General features: G+C 35.4%; 2 protein-coding genes across 2 annotated transcripts; one reads left to right on the top strand and one right to left on the bottom strand.

The window, feature by feature from the left end:
- Positions 1 to 1,811: 1,811 nt before the first annotated feature.
- LOC144451706 (protein brambleberry-like) lies at positions 1,812 to 15,916 on the bottom strand. The gene is made up of 14 exons (XM_078142609.1): positions 15,686 to 15,916; positions 14,326 to 14,454; positions 12,392 to 12,577; positions 11,689 to 11,793; positions 10,527 to 10,644; positions 9,899 to 9,901; positions 9,104 to 9,220; positions 8,069 to 8,248; positions 6,432 to 6,638; positions 5,687 to 5,837; positions 4,520 to 4,626; positions 4,049 to 4,090; positions 2,895 to 3,324; positions 1,812 to 1,926 (listed from the first exon to the last, which is right to left on the bottom strand). The coding sequence occupies exons 1-14, from the start codon at positions 15,914 to 15,916 to the stop codon at positions 1,812 to 1,814; spliced, it is 2,121 nt and encodes a 706-aa protein (XP_077998735.1).
- Positions 15,917 to 16,131: 215 nt separating this feature from the next.
- Positions 16,132 to 25,092, top strand: LOC144451539 (fumarate hydratase class I, aerobic-like). The gene is made up of 12 exons (XM_078142415.1): positions 16,132 to 16,199; positions 17,258 to 17,417; positions 17,714 to 17,841; positions 18,162 to 18,300; positions 18,515 to 18,615; positions 19,033 to 19,239; positions 19,872 to 19,998; positions 21,253 to 21,443; positions 21,635 to 21,745; positions 22,129 to 22,335; positions 23,109 to 23,228; positions 23,741 to 25,092. Exons 2-12 carry the CDS (start codon positions 17,258 to 17,260, stop codon positions 23,957 to 23,959), a joined length of 1,710 nt encoding a protein of 569 aa, XP_077998541.1. The 5' UTR covers positions 16,132 to 16,199; the 3' UTR covers positions 23,960 to 25,092.
- Positions 25,093 to 25,583: the final 491 nt, after the last annotated feature.

Raw genomic sequence — 25,583 nt, 5'->3', positions numbered from 1 at the left:
TGCAAAAGATTGATAAATATGTGTAAAATGTTTTTTATTGTATATACAATAAAAAACTTTTTACACATTTTTTAGCATTTTGCAGGGTATTGAGACACAGACTTGGTCTATATTGTTTCACATTGACTTTTCAAGTACAAAGTCATGATAAAATTGTTATGTAAATTAAAAATCCAAAATAAATACCCCAATCCTCATCCATATGACCACTTTAATATGCTTTATTGGATGCATATACAAGAATTACAGCCGGTTATGTCTTAGCTAGCAAATGCCATTAAACAATGTAGTAAGATCAGAGAGACTAATCACAAGGCCTCATGTTGAGAAAAACACATTAAAGATAACATACAAACATCACTTACAGTGTCCACTCTGTATTTTATTACATTTTTAAAGTATTTTGCTTTTGTTATCATTAATGAAATACAGAGCAGACACTGTAAGGGATGTTTGTGTGTTATCTTCATTGTGTCTATCACACCATAAAATCTTGGGATCAGTGTCACTGATCTGGATACATCATTTAGTAGTATTTGCAAGCTGAGACAAAACCAGCTGTATTTGTCAGTAAAACTTCACTTTAATACAAATCTGATATGAGAGAACATATCAAGTCTACTTTTAGTTATTCACACACTTTTTGTTTATATCATAAAACTATTGATCCAAGATATAAACCCTCAATGTCTCTAACTGAAGAAATAAAAAATACAGATGTGAAATACGATAAATAATTGTGTTCTTCTCTTTTATCAGACTTCAATCCGATTGCAAATATTTGTGACAAATGCACATCGAAAACATCTTCAAAATAAAATAAATTTGATGACAAAAAATTTAGCACATATACATACACAAACATTGAGAGTTAACATTGATATTTCTTTCAATAGACATTACATTAAAATTTGTTTTATATAAAGTATTATTTAAGTATATGTAAAATCTTTCAAACAATTTTATAAATTTTCAAAGCACACATGCTGCAAATGATTTGGAAGTAAAATGTCTCTTTTAGTCATGATTCACAGGAAGTTACATATTACATTATAAAAGTGTTGATAAAGGGAAACGGCACTTCAGGAAATAATGGATATTCATAAAATTTGTGTTCCGGAGAGTCAAGTCATGATTTCATACCATTTAATTTTTTTCACGATTGCCAGGAAACACACTTTTCACCTTTACTGTTCTCACACTGGTCCACTGTTGCATCATGGGACTTAACATACATTCATATGTATTAGATGCACACTGAATATTCATGACTTTATCTAAAGGTAATATGCATTTAGGAGTCATGAATATTCAGTATGCATCTAATACATATGAAGTTCCATGATGCAATGGTGGAGCAGTGCGAGATCAATAGAGATGAAGTAGAGTTTCAATATTTTATGTTTCCTGGCAAAAAAAAATGTGTGTGATGTGAAATCATGGAATGAGTCTCAAGAATTCAAAGTTTATGACAATACCTTTATTTCCTGGAGTTGCATACAATGACATTGCATCTATGGATTGCACATATTTGTGGATAAACTACATCATAACATTTATGACTTGCAAAATATGAATAAATTTACTACTTACAATTTGTCCTGTGTATTCGTTCTTGAGCTTTCACAGAGAGATAAAGCAAGTGTGTGGATGTGTGAATGTGAAAGAGAAACGGACAAAGAAATATCGAATGATCAAGAGTATCCTCTATCTATGACTGATGTGTAGAGTGTCACACAGCTGATCTCTCACATTCCATCTATGACTGGTCAGTCGTCTTTGCCTGTCACAGCAGATCTCTCACATCCTATCTATGACTGATGTGTAGAGCAGTAGTCTTTGCCTCTCACAGCAGATCTCTTGCATCGAAGTCCTGTCTTGGTTATACCATGGCATGGTCTGCGAGGTGTTCCAGTGGAGCTGACACTACAAAATAAAAATATGTTTATTAACCAGTCATAATGTATGTGTATGATGATAATCATCATTGGGTTACACATCTGCAGTTAATATCTGTCAACTTAGGTGGTACTGTTACACAGGCAACAGACAAAGCAACAATGTTGCATACAATGAATAGCTTTGTCTGTAGACTAAAATATTTACAGCTCATTGCAAGTTACAATTCGGCAGCTGTTTGATACAACCACACTGCAGTGTTCCTGCTAAGTTGTGCGCTACTTGCGAAAGGTCTCCCTACATCTGCTCTCGCAGTCAAATTCATGTTTTCCGCAACCTTTTATCCAAGAATCAGACATAAGATATATACAAATAAAGTATAATTAATGATTAAATGAAATATTGTCAGAGTTTTATTTCTCTCTACTCAGCATCCAAGAGCAGTTAAAAAGTGTTCACTTCATATTGTGAATAAATATATGATTTTGCTTCCTGACTTCGGCTGAAAGGGGGGAGGATATACCCCCTTCATATTAGTGAAGTTACCTTATTGGAATCTACTTTTTGAAGCGACTACGTAGCTTTCATCCAAATCACTCAGACATCAGCGTAATGATGTTATGTTGTAATGGTCAGGTGACCTCCAAGTGGTATCACCTGAGAGTTGACTGTTGTAAATAGGTGGGAGATGGTATCCAGTCATGGTTCAAATACACAGTTGGACTGTATTGAAAGTTAGCATTTGGCTACTGGAGACTGTGATTAGCATTGCCATTTGCTTTGTACAATATAGTTACTATATAGTATAACAATAATTTAAACAAACTACATATTTTTGGGTTTCTTTTTTCATTGAAATTAAGTAAAATGTGCAGTCTGATGGAAATGTTCAGGCTTATGTAGTATTTAGTTTGTATAATTCCATTTTGTTATTCAGCAAGATGTCTCTATAGTACAAAATATCAACCAATAAATCCATGGCAACGCAGTCTTACCTGATATTTGTTGATACACTGGAGATTGAACTCCTTCGTAACCTTGCAGGTGTATCCATGGCAACATCCATCATCTTATCCAGTTGTTTTTTGACCAAATCCAGTGATGGTGATGGTGATGGTGATGGTACTGTACCTAAAGCATCATTATCTTGGACATGTACTGCTGGCATTGGTGTAGTTGTAACCGAGTGTGGTGTCAGAATACTTGAATTGATTGGAGATACAGTAGGACATACCACTGTATTGCTGACATGGTAACTGTTGTCATGGTCACTGTTGTCATGGGTATAGTGCACTGTTGATCTGTCATTCAGTGTAGTGTTCAGAGAAGGTAGATGCAACACATTCATGGAACTTGTATCATCTTGACAACTAGATGAAATCCTGGTGATTTCGGAAGGCGTTGCTTCAGACTGTGTGATGGATTCTATAATATATAAATATGAAAACATGAAATATGAATGACATAAGGACAGCCTCCCAGCGGACATCCTTCAGAAATTGTCTCGAGTATTTATTTGCATCTAAGCTGTAACTTTTGGTACTATTCTATGTGTTATTTATCAAGCCATCCTACTTAAAGTAGATGTCAGGCTATCGGATAGATAGGACATGATCAGGGATGTTGATAACAGCCAGTAGCCGGTAATAACAACCGGATATTCCACAACGTTTGCCGGCTACTTTTTCAGGAATTTATTTGAATATTCTTTGTTAAAAGCTGGTAAATTGTGAAAAGTAGCAGTAATATCTTCCTAATTTTCACAACTTACGAGCTCCTGTTATTAGCTACATCCCTGATGGCTACAACAGAACTAACATGGGGAATGTATACTAAACAGGCAAAGTGAACTGGCTGATTACATAAGTGTAGATACATCTTTAATTTGACGTATCATAGATGACAAGATCTACTTGACGTAGGCCAGATTTTCCAATAAGTATTATATTTAGTATTTAGAAAACGTGTCAGTTAAAAAAGGGAAACACTGATGTGCCATTTTGAATTTTTTCCACATCACAATGTTTTTTGATACTGGTTTTCCACACACAAATATCCTGACATAGATAGTACTGCACAAAACATTAGCAGATTTTGAAGAACAATTCCTCCACCATTTTGAATAGTGCATGATGGGAAATAAACTTACCCCGACATAGGTGGTTGTCTAGACTCCATCCATCCAGTACAACTAAGACAGAAATGAAAGAAATGTAAAATATGAAGGCTTTGTAGCACTAAATCAAAATAAACTAATGATAGTTGGTGGTTGGCTATGATTGAAACAAAACACTAGTAAACATTAACGTTGTAATCAAACAAGGTGCCAACTTCCTAATATCATTGGTACTCATACGATATGTGTACATCCTTATATGCTAATAAAACAAGGTCCCACTCCTACATCCTTATATGGTAATAAAACTAGGTACCTGCTTCCTAATACGGCAATATGTGTACATCCTTATATGGTAATAAAACAAGGTCCCTACATCCGTATATGGTAATAAAACAAGGTCCCTATATCCTTATATGGTAATAAAACTCGGTACCTACATCCTCAATATGGTAGTCAACAAGGTGCCTACATCCTTATATGGTAATAAAACAAGATACCTACATCCTAATACAGTAGTCAACAATGAAAATTGTAAAGCCATACCATTGATGAGTTTTTTCACCTCCTGAGATACAGCTTCTTTCACCACAGCTGTTAATTTCTTTTCACTGCAACAGAAACAAAGTACCAGTGTTAGTTAGTTTTCTCAAAAAAATTTTGGAATGGTATATGGAAAACAACGGAAAACATAACTACCTGAACTAGACACTCGCACATGAAAAAAAAAATGTTTCTTTTTAAATAATCTACCCCACCTATTCTAAAATTGAGTGTAATTAGAACCACATAATTTTTTTTAGGCCTACTATCGAAGGGCTTAAACATATTAATATGTCATATAAGTTTTTTTGTTGTTTTTTTTAATTTTTGTCCTGGGAATTCCTCCCAGCGATTTTCTGTTATGCAGACAAATACACACAAACAAACAAACACAAATGCTACAGAGATCCATTCGGGTTTGGGACTACGTGACAGGGCTATGCTGCACGCTCTATATCACGTTGCTGTGGAACTGTCAAGGCTTTCCAAGTCAGTCCACAGGCTATCCCAGAGTCACCCAGGCCTGGCAAATATAGCACCTGTGGGCTCCGTGCAAGTAATCGTCCCCGACTTTTCGAGTCATTATTCCAGGAGTCCCCCCCCCCCTCCCCCGCCCCCATATAAGTTTCTTGCTATTTTGCCTGATTATGAAAAAAAAATCTTACATATTTTTCATCGTATATCTAGGTTTGTTCATTTGCTTGCATTCATTACAAGAACATTTGTTTTATGAATGATGAACTAAATTAATCTTATGAAGTGTTGCAATTGAAATATAGAGAATACTTGTGGTTATGTTGATACATCTATAAACATACCCTTGATATCCACAGTATACATTAAGTTTAGAAGTCAGACACTTGTACATGTAGCATATGTACACATGTTTCATATTCATGGATTTTAAAATTTTGATGCATGTATTACCATACAGAATGCTTGTGTGTGTGTGTGTGTGTGTGTGTGTGTGTGTGTGTGTGTGTGTGTACAAAGAAAGATGCGGCGCAATTGGTCAATCTCAAATTCAGAATATTAGATCACTCTTCTGTCAAAGCAAAGGATTGGCTGGGACATCCACACATCATTGAAGAGAGCTGTGCTGTAATTGGCTCTGCACATTACACATACCTTTCTGTCAAAGCAAGGCTAGAACCACCACATGACGTCGATAATAAATCTTCAGATATTTGCTGAGAGGTTTTATATCTGTTTTGTTCTGAATTTCTTGACTTGTATCTTTGTTGGATTATTGAATAAACGAAGATATAAAACCAGTTGGCTGGTGGGAAAAATGATGAACAAAAGTCAAGTTATTAACAGGTAAAAACAGGCTACAACTACACCATGTAGAGGGATGGTAAGTGACTGAGTCGTTAAACCCACTTGCCTCTTGCCACTGTAACTTGCTTTTTACTATTGTGACCAGGATTTGAGCCCAAGTGTGGGTTTGATTAAATTTGCCACAATATAAGTAAGAGCATAGTAAACATTTTCACTAATTTTCTCCTGCATTGACTCTGAATCCTGGTATCCACATTTATAGATGTTAGCCACATATGTGGTCTTCCTGTCTGTTGTCAAAGTTTATTAAATAAATGTAAGTAACTAACTTTATATCAATACATATCCTGGAAGGTACATGTACCACTCCTATATATGAACTTACTGTTACTAACAAATCTAGGACAAGTTATGCAAATATAAATAAATGTATATGATATAATACAGGTGTAGATTTAGTGTTTGGCAATAACATAAATGTAAAAATATACATTGAAAGTAATGCCAGGGATAACACAAGAAAGCAATGCCACATATTCTCATTGTGGTCATTGGAAAGATTGGAAAAAAAACAGAATGCAATGACACCTACCCATTATGGTTAGACCTAGAAACCATGACAACGATGCAAAATCCAAACTTTTCTTGTGTTTGATTTCAGATACTGCATTGAGTGGAACTAAAACCAAGAGTACAAATCTAGATAACATCGGTGTTTGTAGAAATGTGACTAAGATACAGGTCATGATGAAGTAGAGGATATGACAGACACATGTCATCACCATGGATAATTGATCACCTACAAATAGAAAACAGGATAATTTTTTAAAGGGTAATTCACTGGTCGATCAGCCAAATTCAATTTTATATAATTCTCGCTACCTGCAATACAATTCTACACATCACTGTGGGGTCAAATGGAACGAAGTCGCGCGACAACGCGTTCTAATGTCGACAACTACACTTCCGGTCAGCTATGCTAATACACAGGAATGTTTCTTTCCCATTTTCAGTTGTAGACATCTCTTGTAATTTTGCTCTGGAAAGATACTGTACATATTTAAATTTCCCACCTCTATAATTATATGAGCTTAAAACTTGCGTTTATCTTATTTGTTACAAATTAAACTGTTGGGAAGAAACATTCACATGTATTGACATAGGCGACCGGAAGTGTAGGTGTCGACAAATGCAAGCGCGGTCGCGAGACTGCGTTCCATTTGACTCCTTAGCGATGCATAGAATTGTATTGCAGATAGCGAGAATTGTATTAAGTGGCCAAATGGATGAGAATTGGGTATTTATTTTGGATTTCTAATTTATAAATAACTGTACTAGGTTTTTCTACTAGAAAAAAGAATGTGAAATAATGTATAACACAGCCTTGTTAGTAACTCAATACATTGTAAAACATTTTTAACACGTGTGAAATATTTGTTATTGTACATACAATAACAAAATTTTAACATTATTTGTAATTTATTGACTCAAAGTTATAAACATGGACTTGATGTTATTTTACGTTGTTTTTCAAGGACAAAAACATACTAAAGTTGTTTTAAATAATTATTAAAAATTGAAAATAAATTCTAATCCAGATGGTCACTATCTATATCAATGAGACATTTTCAACTTTTTTTAACAACATCATGGTGTCAGCTAATGCTTAGACAGTCCATTTATAAACAACAGTGGAGTTGTAATGGTCAAATGGCTACAGTCACAATCTGCAGGTTGTGGATTCAAGCCTCATTGCTCAAGTTTTGTTCTTAGTAGCTAATATCCTTTGACAAGATTTGAACCACAATTATGCCCCAGTCAACCCAACCCTGTTTTGTAATTGGGGACCAGGTAGGATAGAGATGATGCACAATTTCTAGTGACGCACCAAAATTTGATATTCCCCCATCTCTTACTATGTGGTGACTCACAAGAAATGTCAGTTTTATCATTTTGACTCACAACAACAAAATTTCGCTATCATTAGAGGGCACACTGATAGAAATTGCAATGTGAATGCCCTAACCCCATGCACTAATAGAGGCTGCAATGGAATGTATGCTCTACCTGTGAGTTGCGGAAGTCTAAAGGGCCATTGTGCCACTATTGGTCCATATAAGGAGTAATAATTGTATTTGCTGTAAACACTGAAGATTGATAAGTTTCACAAAAATTATGATTGTAGACATTGTCTTTCCTGAAAATTATTTGATAACATGTTTCACTCACCTGTTCCACCAACCATAGTGCTAATCCAACCAAGTTTCTTATCAATTCCTGTTTGCATCTTGGATAAGAATTCCACAATATGGTTGGCTGTTTCATTCATTTTCTTTAAATTAGCTAGCATACTTTCATGGTGCTGTACAGTATCAAGTTGATTATCCATCATTTGTTGGGTACTGCCGTCTGAGTTAATGAAAAAATAGCCGTATTATACATGGTATTCTAAGCGCTAAAACATGATGGTGCACTAAAGTGTTACCTTACAAACTTTGTGTCACAATTTTCCTTTATTTCTTTCTATCATTACTGCTTAGGGTTAATTATCAGTGTTTGAGAGATTAAACCACTTGTCTGTACATTAAGTAATAATAATAATTTTATTCCGTACTGTAGCCCATGCGCCTTAAATGTACATAACTGAACATAGAATAATGATCATGGTTACAGAGGCATGTTCAACATAGTTAAATTGACTGTACAGTAAGTAATGCAGTCAGGGTTTAAGCCCTGGTCTGGGATTGAATAAATTGGCCATGCTGTAAGTGATCAGAGTGTCATTCAGTTTGACTTTCAAACAATGCTGGTTTTCACCGTGCACTCTTGCATCAACACTGAACAATGAGGGATGGTCCTCACTGGACTTCTTGGGAGACAACCATATCCTTAAATTATCCAGAATTGAACTTTTGTTCCAAACATAAACACAAACTTGAAAATTTTACTTTAAATTTTCAACTGCACACCTTCACATTTTGTCAACAAACAGCCCCACTATTCAGTACATGCGAGCCTAATAAGGGGTCATAGGTGCCGGGAAGTTTGTATTGCCCTCTTTCTCTGTTTCAATGAAGTGTGCAGTTGAAAATTTAAGGTAAAATTTTCAAGTTTGTGTTTAGAACAAAAGTTCTATTTGATACTATGGTTTACCAAAACAGATGAATTTCCATCTGAAGATAATTAAAGATTATTAGTAATATTACAGCAATAAAGTTGTGTTGTATGTTGTTACCGTTTCAGTAATAAAATCATATTGCTTACTAATTTTGTGCCAGATTTCAACAGCTTTGTCTCCGATATGTGATAGATCATCTAACAATTGTTGATGGTTAGTTCTTGCATCCATACCGTGTGCCATTAACTGAGTACTGGTATTCTCTGTACAGAGGAAAATGGTTGTTATTTCAAAAAACTACACACGATGTATCAAAGATTGCAACTGATGCAGTGCTTTTCTTAAGTGTGGTAAGCAGGTAAAATCTACCGGAGTTCCTCAGTCATTTTACCGGGGTTACCAAACAAAATTATGGTAGATTGTAATGGAACTATGCAACTTTTATACCTTTCACCATTTCTGTTACTATACCTGGGCTTCTCCAACCTTAGCAAAAACACTGTGATGGTATGCCTGATATCTGAAAACCAATGATTCAACAATTCTTACAGACTGAGAAGGTGTGAAAGTACATGTAGTTGAAATTTGGAAATTGAAAAAAAAAGATGCATTGGATGACAGAGGCCATATGGATCAGAAATTCTTCCCCAAATATAAACAGGGACCAACTCCATGAAGCCCTGGGGACAACTACTATAGCCACACCCCTTCAATTTGTAAAGTATATGTATATGGAATTCTATATTTACACAGGGCTTGAAATTAACTTTTTTCTTTGGTAGTCCTAGTGGGCTACCAATCTCAGAAAGTAGTTGAACATTTCTAAACTGAAAACAGGGTTCCTCTATTGGAAATATGTTTGTTATTAAAATACTTTTATGTCTGTAAATCTTTCATGCTTTAAAATCATCGCATAATCAGTGGTAACCTGATTGGGCTACCAGCTGCAAATTAATTATGGCAGTCCCATGACAAGAATTGGTAGTCTGTGGACACGGGACTACTGTCAATTTCAAGCCCTGTAGTATATTTTACCTAGTAGAGTTTTCAGATATTCTATTCTCTGGGCAAACTCATGATGTGTATACATGTATATTGAATTCTATAAAGTGTGGTATATTTTACCTCGTAGAGTTTTCAGATATTCTATTCTCTGGGCAAATTCATGATGTGTATACATGTATACAGAATTCTATAAAGTGTGGTATATTTTACCTCGTAGAGTTTTCAGATATTCTATTCTCTGGGCAAATTCATGATGTGTATACATGTATATGGAATTCTATATAGTGTGGTATATTTTACCTAGTAGAGTTTTCAGATATTCTATTCTCTGGGCAAACTCATGATGTGTATACATGTATATTGAATTCTATAAAGTGTGGTATATTTTACCTAGTAGAGTTTTCAGATATTCTATTCTCTGGGCAAACTCATGTGTGTACATGTATATAGAATTCTATAAAGTGTGGTATATTTTACCTAGTAGAGTTTTCAGATATTCTATTCTCTGGGCAAACTCATGTGTGTACATGTATACAGAATTCTATAAAGTGTGGTATATTTTACCTAGTAGAGTTTTCAGATATTCTATTCTCTGGGCAAATTCATGATGTCCTGCTGCCATCAATGCCTTTTCTTGAGTTAACGCCTTCAGGTTCTCCATAATATTACTCTGCATCTGAAACTATAGAATAGATTTGAATTGTGTAAAATCACAGGAAATAATAAATAGACAGGGACTAATAAATAAATTTCAACGGGTGTAAAATCATGGGCAGGGCTCGAAATTAACTTTTTTCTTTGGTAGTCCTAGTGGGCTACCAATTTCAGAAATTGATAGCCCAAGGATTGTGACCTGTACTCCGATATCCTGAACTGAAAACAGATTTCCTCTATTGGAAATATGTGTGTTATTAAAATATTTTCATGTCCATTAATCTTCCATCCTCATCACATAATTAGTGGTAGCCTGAGTGGGCTACAATCAGCAAATTATGGTAGCCCCATGACAAGAATTGGTAGTCTGTGGGCAATGGGACTACTGCTGAATTGGTGGTCTGTGGGAAATGGACTACTGTTAGTGTTAATTTTGAGCCCTGATGGGGATGTTTTGTTTTCATACCATACAAGTCACGATGTATATTGAACACATATTGCCTGGCCATGAGGGCTATAGCACCCGTTTATTACACCCGAGGGACTGTGAGTTACCAGAATCATATGCTATTTCCCGAGGCCAAAGGCCGAGGGAAATAGCATGTGATTCTGGTAACTCACAGTCACGAGGGGGTAATGAACGGGTGCTATAGCCCGAATATAGGCCAGGCAATATGTGTTTTATAATATACCTCATGCTGTGAACTCGCGGTGGCAGACGACATCGTCAGAAGGTGCCATTTTGACCTGCTGTGAACGCATGGTGGTCACGTGACCATGTAAAAGTTGATGGGACTATTTCCCTAGGGAAATAGTCATTCTATTTTCCTATCACGTGACTGATTCTAGCGAATCATGGCACAGCATTATCACTAGGTATATTATAAAAACAGCTATGTTAACTGAGACGATGTGTTGTTTTCAATCTTTACTGTGTTAACCTGACCTCTGTCACCTAGGCCTGTATTATAACATATAAACAAATAAACTAAACATACCTGTGTCATTTTCAATCTGTGTTGTTTGTAAACATACCTGTGTCATTTTCAATCTTTGTTGTTTGTAAACATACCTGTGTCATTTTCAATCTCTGTTGTTTTACTACCAACTCCTGTTGTCCTATTGTCATTGTTCTGACTACAGTCTCAGTAGACTCCTGCAAGTCTTCATGGCTGTCCTGGAATCAACACAAGACAATGAGAAGACTTTTAATTTACATGACACTATGTAACAACACTTGACCCCATAATGTGACAAGACACAATGCGACGACACTTGACATAACAGTTAACAGTTAACACTTAGCCACTTTGTGATAACACTTGATGTGAGAAAATGTGACAAGAGATATGACACTGTGATGACAAAATGTGACACAAGATATGGCACTATGTGACACTTGACATGAGAAAATGTGACAAGAGATATGACACTTGACAGGACAAAATGTGACACAAGATATGACACTTGACATGAGAAAATGTGACACGAGATGTGACACTTATGAGAAAATGTGACACGAGATATGACACTTGACATGAGAAAATGTGACATGAGATATGACACGAGATATGACACTATGTGATGACACTTGACATGACAAAATGTGACAAGAGAAATGACACTCAGATTTCTGTTTTCTACGTATGAAGTTCCTTAAATCCTCTTCTGTATAATTTACAATACAAAAGTTAATTTTCTACTACATTAACACATGGCTAATTTGCAAGTCGTCTTGTCTATATCATTAATCAACAAAAGTATTACTATTATACCTGTAGATGTTTCAAGACATGTAGTTGTCCTTCTGCAGTACTGGCCAGTTGATTCACTGTATATTCAGTTTTATACTGGAATTGTTGTTGTCTGACAGAATAACACACAGCTTTAGCTCTGTTACTCATAATATGGTATGCATTCCATGTTGTACCATCCATAGCAGATGTACACTCTGCTAAGCTCTGAAATCAAGGAAAAATGAATTTTACAATATATAGTATACTATAACAGGAAAGAAACTTTCTCCATATGTGTGCAATGATTACAATAAGCCGTTGAAATCTACCGGAGTTCTCCAGTAATTTTACCAGGGTTCCCATACAAATTTGTGGTAGATTGTATGGGCACCAAGGTGTCATTTACCCCTTTCTCTTATCAGGATTAGGAAACTCTTACCAAAAACACTACAATGTAATTGTATACATCTGTACATCACAATTATTGTCAGACAACATATGAGTATAGGCCTTTCCAAAATTTGCCATTGTAGCGCTCTACTTCCTATCTGTGTGTACCTTGGGGGTATACATGGTATAGGTAATACTAGGTTAATCATAGAGCACTGCTGCTTTCCTCAGTGTCTGAACAATGCAAAAAAAACATCTCTGATGTCCACTTCTACAGAATACCAAGGGACAAGAAATGGTACTGTGAGGTGATGATACCCCTATTTGAGCGAGGGCGCTGTATTCTAAATTTCCAGATTGCAGTCTGGAATGGCCTATTGCAAGCTTACAATTACATATACCAAACAACTACAGTAATGATGTTGATCACTTGCCTCTAGTTCAACTTGTACATGTTGATATGGTTTTTCAAAAAAGTCCTTGTTCTGTGCATTGATACTCTCCTCTAAACTTTCAATGAATCAATACTTACAGTTTTGGGGCATAACATGGGATAAGACACAATAGCCTGCCTATACCAGTAGATTTGAAGGACTATGTTTCTACTACACTATTCCGCTATCCTAACTGACATTTTGATTTTTGAATTTTTGCTTGTTTTCCAGGTCTACTCTGACTCCTACTTCCAGCTGGTCTTGAATGGAATTTCATCATAGTCCTTGATTGGTTGAATACATAATTATTAGACATATTTAAATTGCACATTCAGTATATCTAAATATGACTGTCAACACATGTATATTCAAATTTATGCAAATGTTTTACACACATTATGTGCATGGTGGGGTGTGGCTTAATACCAGCTGGAAATGGGAGTCAGTAGATTTGGAAGGACAGTGAAAATTCAAAAAAATCGAAATTTCATTTAGGATAGTGGAATAGTGTAATACAGTGTGCCCTCTTCTGATGATAGCTAAATTTTGTTGTTGTGATTCAAAATGATAAAAAAATGTCATTTCTTGCGAATCACCACCAGTATGCCCTCTAATGATCTATAGCTAAATTTTGTTGTTGCAAGTCAAAATGATAAAAACTGATTTCTTGTGAGTCGCCACATGTATGTAGTAAGAGATAGGAGAACACCAAATTTTGGTGCGTCCACTAGAAATTATGTGTGCATAAGTGGCACATTAAATTGGCTTAGAGGGCATACTGGATAGTCCTTCAAGTTAATAGGTATGTTAAATACACAATGGTTCAAGGTCAAATGGGTCAAGGTAGGGATGGTTATTATTATTATTATTAAACTTTATTTCGGGAGAGAAAAGAATGCCAACACGCTCATAAACATCCCATAGATAAAATCTATACATAAAAAAAAAACATTTAAAAACAAGAAAGGCTTTAAAAAGACAAACTGACAAATACACACATGAACAAATAAAAGCATTTAAAAATACAACAAATTCTCTATACATTTTATGAATCCCTGAATAGAGGATTATATCAGAATTGAGCACCGCTGCAATTAAACTATTTGTTTCCAATACGTGAATATACAAATGTGGAAGAGTAACACTTACCATGTCTTCAGTACAAGTATAAGTTGGTCTTCCCTCTGCCTCTGATTGACAGTTTAGCAATGACACACTCAGTTTAGCCAAATCTTCCTCTGCTATTTCATGGCAAGAACTTCTTAACTTTGCAACAACCTGCATTAAATTGATACAAAGTCTAAAGTTAGTGGGGTATTTAGTGGACAGTTTAGCAGAAACATTTCATTTTAAGTAAATTGTATAAACTGTACATGAACACTGACTCAATTAATGCTTGGCCAGTTTTTTAAATTTATTGCCGATAATTAAAACCTTGATTTTTAAAAATTTAGATTATGTTTACACTTGTCCAACATTCTTTATGAAAAATCAAGTCCACTTTTCCTCAAAAAGTACACAAATATTTTGCTAGCTGTAAATTTATATTGCCACTGTCAACAACTTTTATTTCTGTTAACATTTTTAGTTCACAAAAACAGAAAAATAGTCAATAGTGAAGAAGTACAAAGAATTCACAACTAATGATCAGCAAGAATCCATCCGATGAGTATCAGCAAATATTTCATTTTGCTATGAAAAACTTGCAACTTCATCAAAAATAACCTTGGTTTCCATGGCAATCATTGGTACAAATCATGATGAGTAATATCCTGACTGGGGTTAAAGGTCCAAGGTTAATAATAAGATCATGGAGGCACTATCAGCCCAGGAACTCCTACCTCTATGTTGAGATCAACTCTTAATAAAACAAGGTAACGGTAACCCACCTATTTTCAAGTTTTAGTTTTTTAACTTTTGTATTGTTCCAATGTTTATACTCAATATAAAATAACTATTTATTTGTGCTTTTATTGTTTCAGTGTTTCCACTCTAATAATTTTGAGTACAAACCCATGAAACAAGAAGTGCAGACACAAAAAATACTGCTGCAATTATTACAACTAGATATCACCAGTGCCTATTACAACTTTTGTCCATAAAATTGATAAATGACAAGAATGTAGAAGCTATTAGAATAGTGGGCTGGCTGTACAAAATATACACATTTGTATACAAGCTAGGGAGTTAGGATTAGGGTAAGGCTACAGATAGGAATAGGATAAGACTCCCTAGCATACCCCTGCTTTGTATCTTCACAAATGAGTGGAAACGCTTCTACATTATACAAAACGTGTCCAAAAGTCTAAATGTAGTTTTAGACTGTCTAAATTTTATCGGCTTTTACAATGTCAGAAATTTTTTGTTTTTGTTTTTTGTTTTTTGTTTTTTTTTGAAAAAATTCGTCTGTAAGAAATATAGTTGCAAAATTGATATCGTTTTACACCCTCAGTTCAAGGCTGTAGGCAGAAACTCCACATTGTGACAAATATTACTTTAGAATACTTACTTTGTGGTGGCATACGTCCAGTTCAGACAATTCCGAGAGATATTGTTGTGCACTTGCCACGAACTTTTCGTCCATTGTCTTCATTTCAAAAGGAGCACGGGTATTTTTGACGACAAAGTCTTTCTGCTTTGTTTCTTCTTGTTTTGACTTCGAAGAACCCCAAAATAAGCCATGAACAAGCGGTATGGCTACTACAAGCATGAGAAGTAGTAATTTTGATATATCCATCATCTTTGCAGGAGAATTCTATGTAGTTTTCGACACAAAATATTTTGACGACCTTCTATCCTATGCAACACAAATTGCTTCTGGTGACGACACACATGTGATTCTATTTAAATACAGCGCCTTTTGCCATCTGTAATCTGGTTGGACAACAATAACTTTACAGTTATGGGACCTGTGATTGGCCTGTCAAATCCCAGGTCAAAGGTTACATTACATCTTCCGGAACGTACCACACATTAGCAGCTGACGCCGGTTTCTTAGTTTCAAGAGATATTTACCTTGGAAAGTAAGTATACCGGTTGTTTGTTGAATATATACAATGATGAAGAGTCCTGCATTGACGCCAATGATCAAAATTATGATTATTGGTGCATGTGCGCCTGCCAACTTCTAATTGGCGTTCGTCCGCTACAGTACAGATTACATTTACTAACACTTACAATGGATGTCGAGGCACTTTCCATTTTACGTGCATGTCAACAAATGATGTGTATCACCCGGTGAGCTTGATCGACGATTTCATTCGCATTTTCTGCAATTGCCAAGGAAATAGTGATTTTACAGGGTTAGAATTATGACATGCCATGCTCTTTAAACCTCAAATATCACACAGACTTTGAAGGTTTTCAGTATGTCCTACCTAAAGGTCATCCCTGGGTCACCTTGCACTTGCAGTGTGTCTGTATATGTCTCACAATTCATTTTGAAGTGCATTATATTACTAGAAAGATCAGTCCCATGCAGTGTCTGTTTCAGAGGTTACACTCTGATTGTTAGTGAAATGCAAAAACACATTTTTCCTTTGACTGAGTGTTGGCAGACAGACCCCAGTCCACCACACATGATACAGTGCACACATGAACGTTGCTTTCCAAATATTAATTGAATTACAACACATATATACATTACACGAGTGTGTATTGTGGTTTTACTAACTGGTCTGACCTCGTGTGACCTTTAAATGTACATGTAGCTACAAAGGATTTCAATCATGAAATATTTTGAATTCAGGTTTATCATATTTTATCAATGTTAAATATGTTATTTGAAATCTTGCCAATGTATAAGTGTACTATATCATTGTCAAATACATTGTTATAGTTGAATATACACAAAGGACCTTTGAAACCAAGAATTTGGGTTATGTTAATTTTAATTTTAATTTTTTATCAAATACAAATTTATGATTTGTGTTGTACCATTTAGACAATTCAAAATGTTCAAAGGTTGAAATAGCATGATAAGAATATTTCCAAATGAAACCAAAAATGAATCGCCAAACTCCATAAAGTTACAAACCATACCCCATTTATTAATACAATGTATACCTTTATTTCCTTATAGATGTTTTCAAGACAAGGGGTGGTGTGTGCTCGTCAAGGCTTACTACAGTTTCACAAGATTGTGAGTCGACACAAAGCAACTGCAGCAGTCAAACCATTCCACTATCAAAATGTCTTTGATCCAGAACGTCCACATGATACCAAGTTCAAAAAACTGACAGGTAAAGGAATTTTACTTGTAAACGAAAAATCAAATTTGACGTATTTCTGCCTTTGTATAGTGGTTTTATTACCTTGCATATGATTTGGGGTTAAAAAGTGGCACCTTGGTGACTTTAATCGTCAACTTTGATGTAACTTCTCTCAACATTTGTTCACCAATGCTTGGATTTCCTGCAAGGGTTTACGGGAAAACTACTACGTGGTGATGTGGTGATATACTGATATGTATTGTTTTCCTTGTCAGGTGACTTCTTTTTATTTATTTATTTATTTATTTTTTTTAATACTTTGTCAGGTGACTTTGTATCAACTATTGAAGTTGGTGGTAGGAAAATACTTAATGTGGAACCAGAAGCTCTCACTATGTTGTCATCTCAAGCAATGATTGACATTGCACATTTACTGAGACCAGCTCATTTAAAGGTAGGTAAGACAGGGTCAATATCACAATTACTGAGACCAGCTCATTTAAAGGTAGGTAAGACAGGGTCAATATCGCATTTACTGAGACCAGCTCATTTAAAGGTAGGTAAGACAGGGTTGATAGTACATGTTTACTGAGACCAGCTCATTTAAAGGTAGGTAAGACAGGGTGAATATCACACAATTATTGAGCCCTTCTCATTTGAAAGTAGGTAAGACTGTGATATCACACATTTTACTGAGACCAGTTCATTTGATGGTAATCATCTCACATTTAGTATAATAATGATCGTAATATTGTATTTTGTCTTTGATTCCAGCAACTGCGTAAAATACTGGATGATCCTCAAGCGTCGCCAAATGATAAATTTGTTGCACTGGAATTACTGAAGAATGCTAATATTGCTGCAAGTATGGTGCTACCTGGTTGCCAAGACACTGGAACAGCTATTGTAATTGGTAAGTTACTAGCATATATCTGCCATTTTTATTCACAAGTTATCAGAATGTAACAGCCATTGTGATTGGTAAGTTTATTTGTTCTTTTCAGTCAGAATTTCACTTTAAAAATTGGCATATGTACTTAATATTTCTTCAAAACAGAGTTTGCCGTTTTTACATATCTGAAAAGACAAACATTAACCAAAGTTTTGGCTTGATATCCTTCTTGTAGGTAAAAGAGGTCAAAATGTGTGGACTGATGGAAATGATGAAGAACACTTATCACGTGGTGTATATAACACATATACAGGAACCAATCTTAGATATTCACAGGTTAGATAACGTCAGCATATTGGCTATCACTTCTTCCCATCATGCCCAGTATATTGGCTGTCACTTCTTCCCATCTTCAAAACATCTTACCTTGTACTGTGTTCTCTTCACTTCCAAAATTGATCCACCATGGACTATAACTGGAGCATCTCAGAGCATAAAATAATATTAGTACCATAGTTAGCTATTGCAGTATTATTATTACCTTCAGTTTATGTACTAACTCAGAAAAGAAAGACAAACATACAGAAGTAGGATTGAAACTCTCTCTTACATTCACAGGTAGTACTATTGGACCATAATGTTTTTGAACTGTTGTTACCATAATAAGTTTTTTCATATATTTGCTCAGAATAAAAATAAACTTTTAGATGGCAAACTACAGTACACAGTATTGAAATTCTGTTTTGTTGACAGGTAGCACCACTGGACATGTTCAAAGAAGCTAACACAGGAACTAATTTACCAGCACAGATTGAATTATATGCTACACCAGGCAATCAATATGATTTCTTATTCATGGCCAAGGGTGGAGGATCAGCTAACAAAACATTTCTGTTTCAACAAACCAAAGCTTTACTCACTCCAGAGAAACTACTCAAATTTGTTGATGAAAAAATCAAGGTAAGAATAGAGAGAGAGAGAGAGAGAGAGAGAGAGAGAGAGAGAGAGAGAGAGAGAGAGAGAGAGAGACAGACAGACAGACAGACAGACAGACAGACAGACAGACAGACAGACAGACAGACAGACAGACAGACAGACAGACAGACAGACAGACAGACAGAAAAATGACGTCTCTCAATGTGTCTGTCTGTATGTATGTCTGTCTGTCTGTCTGTCTGTATAGTTGTGAACTTCAGGTGCATGAGTATATATATATATATATATATATATATATATATATATATATATATATATATATATATATATATATATATATATATATATATATATATATATATATATATATATATATATATATATATATATATATATATATATATATATATATATATATGTGTGTGTGTATCCATTTGTATGTATATGTGACTATTCTTGTATTATAATGTTTGTATTTAACACTAAATATGAAACCTGTCTGTGCCATCTCTGTATTAGATATTACATCATCCTGTCACTTTCATACATGTTTTATCTAATTGAATTATTTGAAAAAATTGACACTGACAGTAATTGTTTTATTACCAATTGACCACTTGGCTAAATGAATCTTATTCTGTATTTCATTCTTTCAGACATTAGGCACTGCTGCATGTCCACCATATCATCTTGCTATTGTTATTGGTGGATTATCAGCTGAATTGACGCTGAAAACAGTTAAACTTGCATCTACAAAATACCTAGACAACTTGCCAACAACAGGTATGACCATATTTAGTCAAACCATTGGGTACACAATACATACAGAGTGATAGTAGTCTTGTAACAAGACCTCAGATCTGTACACAATACATACAGAGTGATAGTAGTCTTGTAACAAGACCTCAGATCTGTACACAATACATACAGAGTGATAGTAGTCTTGTAACAAGACCTCAGATCTGTACACAATACATACAGAGGGATGGTAGTCTTGTAACAAGACCTCAGATCTGTACACAATACATACAGAGTGATAGTAGTCTTGTAACAAGACCTCAGATCTGTACACAATACATACAGAGTGATAGTAGTCTTGTAACAAGACTTCAGATCTGTACACAATACATACAGAGTGATAGTAGTCTTGTAACAAGACCTCAGATCTGTACACAATACATACAGAGTGATAGTAGTCTTGTAACAAGACCTCAGATCTGTACACAATACATACAGAGGGATGGTAGTCTTGTAACAAGACCTCAGATCTGTACACAATACATACAGAGTGATAGTAGTCTTGTAACAAGACCTCAGATCTGTACACAATACATACAGAGTGATAGTAGTCTTGTAACAAAGACCTCAGATCTGTACACAATACATACAGAGTGATAGTAGTCTTGTAACAAGACCTCAGATCTGTACACAATACATACAGAGTGATAGTAGTCTTGTAACAAGACTTCAGATCTGTACACAATACATACAGAGTGATAGTAGTCTTGTAACAAGACTTCAGAGCTGTACACAATACATACAGAGTGATAGTAGTCTTGTAACAAGACCTCAGATCTGTGCTCAGAAGGTTGCCAAACAAAAGACAGTACCACTGGTGGTGTGCAAGCTTGGCCAAGCCCTCGACAGTGCCTTTGGTGCTATTAAAGTTAGCCAGACTGGTGGAATACTTACAGACATACCCAATATGACCCGTTGAAAACAAAGTCATACATTAGATTTGAATATTTTGAAAAGATGTATGTACCGGTATATTTCATAACCTGGTTGAAAATGTGGAGTACTTTCTTTACAATTGAACCACAGATTATTTATGTTTCAAATTGAAAAGTCAAACTGACTACTCTGGTTGGCCTTCATCTGGCATGAATAAACCCACTAGATCCTGGGAAGTTGATGAAAGTGTAGTGTAATATATACAACATGATATAGAATATACTTAGTGTTCATACTTATCGAAATAAGAATTGACAGCAATATTGGAACAGTGAATTTGATCACAAAATGATTTGTTTTCAGGGAATGAATTTGGAAGAGCTTTTAGAGACATTGAAATGGAAGAGAAAATCCATGCCCTCAGTCAAAGGTCTGGAATTGGAGCTCAATTTGGTGGAAAATATTTCTGTCATGATGTTAGAGTTATTAGAATGCCAAGACATGGTGCATCTTGCCCTGTTGGTATTGGTGTATCATGCTCAGCTGACAGACAGGTAAGTTGGAACATGTCAAAACCGGTTCAAACTGGTTCAAACTGAAATATGAATGCACTTTGAAATACCATTTAGTTGGACAAGGCAAAACCAGTTTAAACTGGTTGAAACTAGAATGTGAATGCATTTAGCTGACAGACAGATGAGTTTGAGAAGTCAAAACCAGTTTAAACTGTTCTTCGTATTGTCAGGCAATGGGAAAGATAACAGAGGATGGTGTGTTTTTAGAACAGTTGGAGACCAACCCAGTTCAGTATCTACCAGAAATAACACCAGATGACCTGAGTGGAGAAGTAGTTAAGGTCAGTATTAAATGACATCACATGATCTCTCTCTGAAAAGGTTATTCACCTTAGGTGAAATGACTGGAGAAGTCTGCAGAGAAATCAGTTGTGATGTCTTTCTCTCTGTAATTAACGTGAATGAGAGATAAAATACTGAATCAGCCAGTGAGAGATGTTTTTGATATTTAAATACTCCCTATCTTCCTACTAGGTCAACTTAAACCAACCAATGACAAATGCTGTAATAGTTTGTGACTCCCTATCTTCCTGGTAGGTCAACTTGAATCACCCAATGAAAGATGCGACTAATATTTTTATGCTCCCTATGTTCCTACTAGGTGAACTTGAACCAGCCAATGAGAGGTGCTCTAACATGTTAATACTCCCTATCTTCCTACTAGGTGAACCTGAATCAGCCAATGAGTGATATTCTTAAAATGTTATCTGAGTATCCAATCAAAACAAGGCTACAGTTAACAGGTACTCTAGTTGTAGCAAGGGACATTGCACATGCCAAGTTGTTAGAGAGAATGGAGAGTGGTGCTGGATTACCACAATACATCAAAGATCATCCAGTGTATTATGCTGGACCTGCAAAGACACCAGAAGTAAGTTGTAACTGGGAGTTATTATTTATTTGCCAGAGGTAGAAGAAACAACAACCAAATTTACATATCAAGTGAGGAAAATGAAATAATCAAGTAATCACATCAGCAATAAGAAAAAAAAAAAAATATATATATATATGTTATGACAACCCAAAATCATCAACTAGCCCCTGACAGCATTGCAACGAAAACATCTACACTGACATAGCAGCTGTTAAAGTGGAGGCCTTTAAGATTTGATTAGTGAGGTGGAAATGGTCACATAAGTTTTTTGAAAACCTTTGATATGTTTTCACTGTAGTGTTACTTACATACATAGGTCCATCTTCCAACTACAAGGGGGCGGCTTTGATGTGAGATGGACTACACTCTTCATTGACATAGGTCTGGAATTGTGCTCTCACTGTGATGTGTAGAAATATCAGTTTGACGTGTCTTTTCTAATACATTATAAATTATGTTTTATGTTTTGAAAATGATATAACAGTACATATTTGTAAAGTACTTTTCACAGTTGATGTCATGATCATATTGCTGTAAACGATGATCCCAGGCAAGGACCTATATTGGTACAATGACCCTACATTGTATATAACTTCCACATTTTTATAACTAATAAAATCAATTGAAATGAAAGACTTTAACACTAGGTATTAGTGTACTAGGATTATTAGTTTAGTGTCTGTCTATCATGTTATTATTGCCTAGCGTGCTGCAGGGTCTAATGTTCATTAAAACCTTTCCACTGTCTAAAATTCAATTTATTTCATCAGGGCTATGCGTCAGGGTCATTTGGACCAACTACTGCTGGTAGAATGGATTCATATGTAGACCAATTCCAATCTGAAGGCGGTTCTATGATTATGCTGGCAAAGGGCAATAGAAGTAAACAGGTAAGATGCTATTCGGTATCAGAATTCCAATCTGAAGCTAGCTCTATGATTATGCTGGCAAAGGGCAATAGAAGTAAACAGGTAAGATGCTATTCGGTATCAGAATTCCAATCTGAAGCTAGCTCTATGACAAAGAGGGAAAGGTCAATACAGTGAACAAGTAAGATGCTATCTGGTATCTGAATCCCATTCTGAAGGCAATTTTATCTGAGAATCTTTCAGTGTCGTTGATTTCTTGTCAGAGAGGATGTTCTTTTGTCATACCTGTAAACTTTGTCAGAAAGTTGTAAAAGTCAAACTTCTGATAACTGATAAAATTAAGCAAACTTGTACAGGACTTTTGTACAAGCCTAGACAAAACTGCCATGCTGTCCATTATTCTTCATGAATTTAAAGTACAGTATTACTAACATGAAACAAGGTGTTTCCGTTTTCGGAAAAAATGACATATGTATGAGCCTTGTGAATTTCACGATAGAATGTTTGACAAATTATTTTGTATTTTTCAAAAGGTAACAAAGGCCTGTAAGACACATGGTGGATTCTATTTGGGATCCATAGGTGGTCCAGCTGCTATCCTGGCAAAGAATTGTATCAAGAAAGTTGAAGTACTGGAATATCCAGAACTTGGCATGGAAGCTATTTGGAAGGTGGAAGTAGAAGATTTCCCAGCATTCATTGTGGTTGATGATAAAGGAAATGATTTCTTCAAGGAATGGCAAACAGAATAAATTTTTGACAATGGATATTTTTTTTCGGGGGGACCCATGGTTTCTAGTAATGTTGTCATACCACTCTAAGCTAGGGAGTCAGCATTTAAAGGGTTAAAGTTGACCAAATACAGCAGTGTGATGTAAGAACAAGATAGCGATATTTCATCACTCAAGGTGTGGACACGCTGGGTAGGCTAGCCTAGGAATGTTCTATCTCTTAATGCTGGTTGCACTGCACTTCACAATTTTACATCAGCAGTCAGTCTCTTAGGAGTCCTTATCATTATTTGATCTTTACATCATCAAAATTACAGTAATAGTATTTTGTGCATGAAAATGAAGTTCTGGTAAAATTGTAACGAGACACAACAAAATAATTTAATTGTTTATATGAAATCGACACAGCTGTTTGTATTTGAGCAGACTTTAGCCATTTGACCAAAGTGGAGTATTAGCGCCCCCAGTGGCAAAACATCTAAACTATCCCACGTGAATTCATCTGTGAAAGGTTTACCCAGACTGTATTCAAAGATATTGTTTCACCCTTTCAGATGCAAGGGTTCGACTGATGTATGAAAGAGCCCTGGCATTTTACAGACAAAGGTTCACCGAGAACTGACGTGAATAGAGACAGTGGCATCAAATGCATGTACATGGATTTAAATGAACAAACAGTACAAATAAGTTTATATTCAATCAATTTGTAAATAAGCTTATCGCTTTTTTTAACAGGTAACGTTATTCTTTATTTCTCAAAATGTTAAGAAATACATGAATAGTCAATGGAATTACCATGGCTACCAATAATCAATGGAATTACCATGGCTACCAATCTTTTTGCAGGCCTTGTTCTCTTGACTAGAACCTGTACAGATGTGTGAACAATTGTTTGTTTTGATATAAATTAGACTTGGTTCTTGCTGATGTTTAAGAGAAAGGAATTAGAAATTCACAACTATCAGATGAAAATGTATTTTACTGAAAGAGATCTATAAGATAGTTAGAAGGTAAGCTTGAAAGTTCAGAATTTTGTATGTATGACATTATTATTCAAATACTTGGAGTATTAGTCAAAAGAAAGTACCTACATTTGAATCATAGATTTCAACAGTTGTTCAAGTTTGTCTGTCTTGTAAAAATATTGTATTGCGATGAGCCTTCCATAAATCAGTTCTCAGATTTCATATGTGAATCAATTCAGACTGTACATAGAAATTAAAATATATGAGAAGAATCTTCCTATCCTTCCAGCATATTACTTCCATGGGGAAAAGATATTCATTATTGATATGAATACCTTGAATACCTGGGTGGGGGTGGGAGGGAATAGGTATGGGGGGGGGGGGTGGTTGTCCAAACCTTAGTTAGATAACACTGCAATGTGTGGACTCACAGATACCATTTCAAATATGTCGTGGACTAACTGTGGAATGGCTAGTGGTACCACTGCAAGCAGAGTATAACTCATTGTGGTGGACTTGGGGATGCCATTCCAAGCAAATCATGAATCTATTGTGGTGAGCTTAGGGGTGCCATTCCACGTACACCATGGACTAGTACTATTGCAAGTACAATATAGCCTCACTGTTGTGGACTTACAGGTGCTCTCCGAGTGACAAGTCCATCATTGGATTCATTGTGG

The sequence above is a fragment of the Glandiceps talaboti genome, chromosome 21 (assembly GCF_964340395.1).
Source record: "Glandiceps talaboti chromosome 21, keGlaTala1.1, whole genome shotgun sequence".
Lineage (NCBI taxonomy): Eukaryota > Metazoa > Hemichordata > Enteropneusta > Spengelidae > Glandiceps > Glandiceps talaboti.
Note: the sequence above shows the minus strand (reverse complement) of the source record. Positions and strands in the feature narration are given on the sequence as shown.

Coding starts and splice junctions, on each gene's coding strand:
- LOC144451706 (XM_078142609.1), bottom strand. CDS start 15,916: ATGATGGATATATCAAAATTACTACTTCTCATGCTTGTAGTAGCCATA. Junction 11,794..12,391: donor ATGTCTTGAAACATCTACAG/GTATAATAGTAA, acceptor TGTTGATTCCAG/GACAGCCATGAAGACTTGCA. Junction 8,249..9,103: donor TGAAATCTGGCACAAAATTA/GTAAGCAATATG, acceptor TCATTAACTCAG/ACGGCAGTACCCAACAAATG.
- LOC144451539 (XM_078142415.1), top strand. CDS start 17,258: ATGTTTTCAAGACAAGGGGTGGTGTGTGCTCGTCAAGGCTTACTACAG. Junction 19,999..21,252: donor AGACAACTTGCCAACAACAG/GTATGACCATAT, acceptor ATTTGTTTTCAG/GGAATGAATTTGGAAGAGCT. Junction 21,444..21,634: donor CATGCTCAGCTGACAGACAG/GTAAGTTGGAAC, acceptor TCGTATTGTCAG/GCAATGGGAAAGATAACAGA.